Source organism: Populus euphratica, unplaced genomic scaffold (assembly GCF_000495115.2).
Source record: "Populus euphratica unplaced genomic scaffold, PopEup_1.0 scaffold1135.1, whole genome shotgun sequence".
Classification (NCBI taxonomy): domain Eukaryota; kingdom Viridiplantae; phylum Streptophyta; class Magnoliopsida; order Malpighiales; family Salicaceae; genus Populus; species Populus euphratica.
In genome coordinates, this window is record NW_011500998.1 from 43,799 (window position 1) to 50,958 (window position 7,160).

At 36.5% G+C, this 7,160-nt stretch overlaps 1 protein-coding gene across 4 annotated transcripts; it reads left to right on the forward strand.

Annotated features, from left to right (window-relative positions):
- Positions 1 to 725: 725 nt before the first annotated feature.
- LOC105117000 (serine hydroxymethyltransferase 7-like) lies at positions 726 to 6,737 on the forward strand. 4 transcript variants are annotated; one of them, XR_840654.1, is made up of 6 exons: positions 726 to 2,086; positions 3,371 to 3,776; positions 5,195 to 5,296; positions 5,393 to 5,959; positions 6,263 to 6,385; positions 6,482 to 6,673. XR_840654.1 is itself a non-coding variant. In XM_011014528.1 (4 exons), the coding sequence occupies exons 1-4, from the start codon at positions 1,013 to 1,015 to the stop codon at positions 5,614 to 5,616; spliced, it is 1,806 nt and encodes a 601-aa protein (XP_011012830.1). In that variant the 5' UTR covers positions 726 to 1,012; the 3' UTR covers positions 5,617 to 6,183. The 4 variants fall into 4 exon arrangements, 2 of the variants coding, with proteins under 2 accessions (XP_011012830.1, XP_011012832.1); XR_840655.1 differs by lacking the exon at positions 6,263 to 6,385 and having other exon boundaries at positions 6,482 to 6,737; XM_011014528.1 differs by lacking the exons at positions 6,263 to 6,385; positions 6,482 to 6,673 and having other exon boundaries at positions 5,393 to 6,183.
- The last annotated feature ends 423 nt before the right edge of the window (positions 6,738 to 7,160 follow it).

The following is a 7,160-nucleotide window of genomic DNA, read 5'->3' on the forward strand; positions in this document are numbered from 1 at the left end:
GAGTTAATCTTGCTGTAATAGGTAAACCTTCACAATCATAATAAGACAAGACTAGTTTTATAACACCAAAATGAATATATGTATATTTTTAAGAAATTTATTAGCCTGGAAATTTAGATGGAATTTTGAGAGTAACAAACTGTTTATAAGTAGAAGTAATTTTATGTTGGTTAAAAAAAGAAGTTTGAATATATTCCTTTGCTACATAAAAGGGTTGTTTCACGAATGTTTTAATACTATATATAACACAATAAGATTTTTGTTTTTTTATAAAAATATCATAAAAATTTTATTGGTCTAGAAGTTTAAATGAAATTTTGAGAATAACAAAATATTTGTAAAAAAATATAAGTAATTTTATGCTGGTAAAACAAAAAAGCTTGAATAATTCTTTTGTTACATGAAATTATTGTTTGATAAGAGTTTTACTATTATAATAACAGAATAAAATTGTTTTATAAAAATATTATAAATATTAAAAAAATCTATTTCAAATATTTTTTAATTAACATTTAAAAAACTAATTTTATAAAAATAGTGAGTTTAGACTTTCAAATAAAAAGATATATATAAAATATTAATAATCAAACGATATCAAAAAACTTGCTTGGAAGATAAGAAGATTTGTTTCCTTTTTTATCAATTCAAATTTTAAATATTAATATTAAAAAAAATAAAAAATCAACCTCACTTGTTGTTAAGCAGATTCGATCCAGACACTGGTCACCGCCTCCCCACTATAAAACAAAAATTCTGTATTGCTAGCTGCCTGAAAGGATCATCCACGTAATTCTCTCTCTCGAAGCACAACGCCCTCAAAATAAACAAATGGTCCATACCCTCTCTCTCTACCTCTCCGCCAAAAATCATTCTCTCCAATCAGAATTAGGATCCTGTCGCTGTCAAACCACCACCACCACCACCAGTCCCTGTTCCGTTACTGCCGTTGCAAAGACCCCTCCTGTCCCTGTTTTTGCTGCTGTGCTCTCTGAACTTTCTGATTTTATAGAAAATGGACTCTAAATTAAATCTAGGGTTTCACCGTGCACAAATAGTCGACGATTCAATCTCTCTCCAGCTCGACTCTAGCCTCCGCGACCTCCCCACCGCCAACCCGGTTTCACCCGTTCCTCTCCAATTGCTCGAGCCAGTGACCGAGTCTCACTACTGCAATAACCAAAACGTCGAGAAAGAAGAAGACGACGATGACAGAGATGTCGAGGAGTTTAGGATATTAGGGCACTCTTTGTGTTTCAAACGCCGAAGAGAGAGCGATTCTTTGACGAGCAATAAAAGAGAGGCATCCTCCTCTTCTAATGGATTGGATGTTGAAGAGCGCAGGAATCTTGTCAAAACATGGGGGAACCAGCCGCTAAGCGCGGCGGATTCGGAGATTTTTGAGATAATGGAGAAAGAGAAAGAGAGGCAGTTTAAAGGGATCGAATTGATTGCGTCGGAGAATTTTGTATGTAGAGCGGTAATGGAGGCTCTTGGAAGTCATTTAACGAATAAGTATTCTGAGGGAATGCCTGCAGCGCGATATTATGGTGGGAATCAGTACATTGATGAGATTGAACTGCTGTGTTGTAAGAGAGCACTGGAGGCTTTTGGTTTGGATTCTGAGAGTTGGGGAGTAAATGTGCAGCCGTATTCGTGTACTTCGGCTAATTTCGCTGTGTATACTGGGTTATTGTTGCCGGGGGATAGGATTATGGGGTTGGACACACCATCTGGAGGGAATACGAGTCATGGCTATTATACCCCTCATGGGCGGAAGGTTTCCGGTGCATCTATTTTCTTCGAGAGTTTGCCTTATAAGGTCAATCCTCAAACTGGGTATATTGATTTCGATAAGTTAGAGGAGAGGGCACTTGATTTTAGGCCAAAAATACTCATTTGTGGTGGTAGCTCGTATCCAAGGGAGTGGGGTTATGCGAGGTTAAGGCATATCGCGGATAAGTGTGGTGCTGTGCTTATGTGTGATATGGCACAGATTAGTGGTCTTGTTGCTGCTAAGGTGCACATTACGATTCTCTTGTTTTGCTTGTCAATTCCTGCTTTAATGTTAAGTCTTGTTGCTGCTAAGGTACACATTACGATTCTCTTGTTTTGCTTGTCTATTCCTGCTTTAATGTTAACTTTATTTAATGCATTGCATATTCCGTGATAAAAGATGTCTTTGTTTTTCAATTTGTCTTCTGTTAATTATGTTAACTGCTTTCACACGTAGCAGTAACAATCTGTTGCATGAATTTGGGGCTTTGCCACTGCTGAGAATCATTTCCCCTGATAGTTTGTAGTGATGCTACTTGTTCTTCAAAACGTGTTAAGTTTTGTTTCGTTGAGAGGGTAATGGAGTCCTTTGCCTGGCATTCAGGCTATTAATCAACGTCTTGGAATCTTTGTTTTTGAGAAATTTGTGATCTTACATTACATTCTATTGTTTGGTGATGTAATACTATACTATGTAATATGGGAATCAATTTATCTACAGAATTTAAATCCATCACTCAATAGAGCATTGGCTGTTTTGGCCCAGAATCAGAAAATTGGCCTTGAACTTATTGTTGAAATGCTCCTCTGCAAATTTTTTCATTTATATGGAGTATTTGTTCTATGGAGACATGATAACAAGGCTTGTTGATTGATATGCGATCTAGAGATGATAAGTTTCATAGCTTCATTTGTACTATATACTGAAAGGGAGTAAAGTTCTGGCACCTTTGCTATGTGGATTCCTTTAAGCTTGAGGAGGGAATGGCCGATTGGAAGCTTAAAATACTGATCTAAGGCATGGGAATAGGATACTGATCCAGGACAACAAACTGTCTAGCAAGTATACCTGGAGACCTTTTTTTTTTCCAGGATATATAATCAATATAATATAGGAGCTATTTTTGTTATTTCTTAATTACCAGGATTTTATTATTTTAATTTTAGCAACTTGTTAATTTTATTTTTGTTGGGACTCTATATAAGTGTAGTTGAACTATTTTTGTGATTCTATCAATAAAATATTTCTGGTTGAGAGTTTTCTCTTCCCTAGTGTACTCCAGATCCTATTCCCAAGGCTTAGTCATGAACTAGCCTAATTACCTGCTTTGAGCCATGTTAATTGCAGAAGCACTGCTCATGTGAAACATGACTAAGTCTGTGCCCTTTCCTGAATAAGACTAGATGATACCTTTTTCGTTTAGGTTACTAGGGTTTCTTGGTGTCTATGTAAGCATTATTGAACATAAAACTTGTCAATGTTTTTTGAATAGGATCAATGATAGTGGTGTGTTTCCACTTTTGACCATTTCCTTAATAAGCATGTTATTAATTGAATGGGACCATGGATCAACTAATTTGGCTTATTTTAATACAGGAATGTCTGAACCCCTTTGTTTACTGTGATATTGTTACCTCAACAACCCATAAAAGTCTTCGAGGTCCAAGGGGAGGCATCATTTTCTATAGGAAGGATACAAAACCAAGGAAAAGGGGGATCCATCTAGGTCAAGGAGATGAGAGTGATCAATATGATTTCGAGGATAAGATTAATTTTGCTGTTTTTCCATCATTGCAAGGTGGACCACATAATAACCACATCGCTGCTCTTGCCATAGCCTTTAAACAAGTGGCTACCCCTGAGTACAAGGCATACATGCAACAGGTGAAGAAAAACGCACAGTATTTAGCAGCTGCTTTACTGAGAAGAAAATGCAGGCTAGTAACTGGAGGCACAGATAACCATTTGCTACTCTGGGATCTCAGGCCTTTGGGATTAACAGGTATGGTACACATGTAGCTATCAGCTATTGCATATTGCAAGCATAAAATGAGAACTCCTCAATCCTTGAGAAAGGAAGCTTGCTAGTTATGATGATTTTTTTATTGATTCTCATTATCTTTGCCTCAGTTTTTAATGAGGTATTGAAATGACTCCCCCACTCTCTTTCTCAAGTAGCATTCGAAATGATCTGTTATTATCTTGTTGATATAAGTTATCTTGTTGATAGAAGATGAATTTTGACTTCAAACAGGCGGCATTACTTATATTTTTTTTGATGATGGTTCACACTCTTTGAAGTTCAACATCATTTCCTTTTCTTTATCATACCCATATGTTTTTTAACATTTATAATTTGGGTCTGAATTTTGGATACATTTATTGCTGAGGAAGACTAGTGAGAATTTTTTTTTCCCTTTATGTTTCCCTTTATACAACTTAGTGCTCAACAATGTGAACCACTGAACCCATATCCTTTATTTTGCATTATCTAGTCCCATATTCCCATATTCTCTGCAGATATTTAGAAATCAAATCCCTTCTTGCAACATCAGCCACCATTTATGTTAAGTCACCTCCCATCCCTTGTATTCGAATGTTGTCACTCCCTCCTTATACCAAGGACTTATGAACTATATTTATTAAACGAGATTCCCCTAACTTATCCTTCAATTGATGCTACATCAGTCTACCCTGTCATTTGCTGCTAACAGTTATCCATCCTAACTTTTTTTTTTCCCAGATGCCAAGATTCCTTATCTTCCTCTCTATTAGTGCAACCTTCTTTCTCAGATGTGTGTATCCTTTACGTTGCAAACATCTTGTGTTTGGTGACTAGATGGGATTGGACATAATGAGATGGGACTGGATAAGGTACTCCCTTAGGGGGGGATGAAACAGAAATCTGGGCATGGGACAAGAAAAAAATGAACTTTTGTTTCATCCCAGTTGCACACCAAACATTAGCCCAAACAAAGCTTTCATGTCTTCTGTCCATTCCCCATGTATCGAACTCTACCTTAGTTTCTTGTTTCTTGTAACACAAGATGTTCATCCTGACAGTCTTGTTTACTGCCATAAAGAATAGCTAGTGTTCTTGCTGGCCTGTAAAATAAGTGTGTCACCAAACAACTGCTTTCTGTTTCCTTCACATGCACCACTTGACCTTTCTTCCTTGTAGCCTTGTTTTGCTTCCTCAACGTAGGTCACAAGATTGATCTGTGTGAAACTTCTATTATAACTATTAAGCTGACTCTGGATTTTTTTTCCTTGTAATTTCCTTCATTATTTGCATCAATTTGCAAGCTTTCTGTGCAAACATGTGACTTTTTTTTGAATCTGGTGGGACGAGGGCTTTGTTCCTTGAAATTTCTATGAATGAGGTCTTCCTAATTTTTTCGTTCTTTTGTGTATACATAGGTAAAGCTTATGAAAAGGTCTGCGAGTTGTGCCACATCACAGTAAATAAAATTGCTATTTTTGGGGAGAATGGAACTATTACTCCTGGAGGTGTAAGGATTGGTAAGTGAGTTTTGTTTCAACTTTTTCCAGCAAACACATTGACCTATTATAAAGAAATGGTTTCATTGCTTATTAACTTCTATTTTAATCACTCAGGCACTCCTGCCATGACTTCAAGAGGTTGCCTGGAATCTGATTTTGAGACAATTGCTGATTTTCTCCTGAAAGCTGCACATATTGCTTGTATGGTGCTGCGTGAACATGGGAAGCTGCAGAAGGCTTTCATGAATGGTCTGCAAACCAAGAAAGAAATTTTAGAGCTCCAGAAGCAAGTTGAAAATTTTGCAACTCAGTTTGCAATGCCAGGTTTTGACATGTGAATGGGTTTTGGGAATGAAATATTTGAAGTGCCTCCCTGAGCTCTTTTAAACCTGGCAGTCATCCCTTTGCGCCTCATTTTGTTGGCTCCAGACAACAAACAGTCCTGGGCTTCTATAGACAACAGTTTTGGTTACATCTTCTGTGGTTGCCAACCTCCTGAAATTGCAAGATGTCATATTGCCACAGGGAGGGATTTTGCCCTGTTGATGGATAATAACAGGATCTTGTTGGCTACAAACCCTTTGTCCTCTTGTAACCAGACAGCAGCATCACCTCTCTGATCGCTCTGGTAAAAATGGTGGCCTGACCCTGGAAAAAGAGTAGGCCTGATATGATATACAGGTTGGTGATTGTATCTATTGATTGATTTTCCGTATAGGATTGTTGATTACTCAATAGAATCTACTGGGTACAGTAAATTTTTCAATATACTCCTATTGAGAATTGAAGCCCTGATTTTGTGACAGCGGTGAAACATTCAGTGGATGGCCATTTAATTTGCCATTTCATTACAGATTACTCTTTACTACAATAATGCGGATCATACTCTTTTACTTTTTCCTTCAGCCCATTTTCTTTTAAGGTATTTAATTGTGGATTTGAACTTGCACTGGTGAATGTGATTTGGCCGATCGATTTCTGCAGTTGATCTTCGATCTCTTGTAATGCTACTGTCATCACATTTTGTCTGGAGCCATTGTTGCTATAGCTTGGAATAATTTTGTCTCAGGATGCAGCTGTTTAGTTCGCTACCATCTCTCTCAGAATGTGAGATGATATATCAAGCCAAAAATAACGTGGTAAACCTTAGCCATGTTTTTTTCACAGATGTTCTCTTATGTAATTGATCATTTTGGAATGCAGGATAGACAGACTTTAGGTTTAAGCAACTGGTGGATGATAGATGTTGCAGATTTTTAGCGATGCACATTCCTCATACTGGATCATTTCATATTGGTGTTCAACTCTTTAGGTGTATCCATGACTGTCAACTTCTTTTGAAGGTATTCATTTGAACATATGATCTGGTCTCATATTGTTTTTGCGTCTTATGGAGTTTTTTTAACCAAAACAATTGTATTTCATATTTCATAAGCTTATTTTTCCAAGGGGTACTTCAGAACTTATTTCTCAAATATTGGTGTTTTTATTTTTGAAATCGCCATTTGTAATGGATTAGGAAAATAATATATTATACAAATTTCCAATAAAGAAATTAAAGCCCTAGATTCATACCATCATTTTGTTTTTTAAAGACTCTTTCATGTTCATCTCTCCATACGTTTCTTTTAAATAACTGATTTCAAAATACAATGGCATGGCTTGTTATCGTTCTTATCGCAGCCATTAATGTGGTCTTCTTGTACACCTTTTCTATTATTATTGAAATAATTCCAGATTAAAAGAGAAAAAAAGTTCACTGAAGCATTTCTTTGTTTGTTTGACATTGGAGCCCAAATCAGATATGGTTTCGTTTTGTGATTGAATTGTAGAGGTAAAAAATGAGTGGTTCTCTACGTCATGACTTGAAATCTCAAAATTA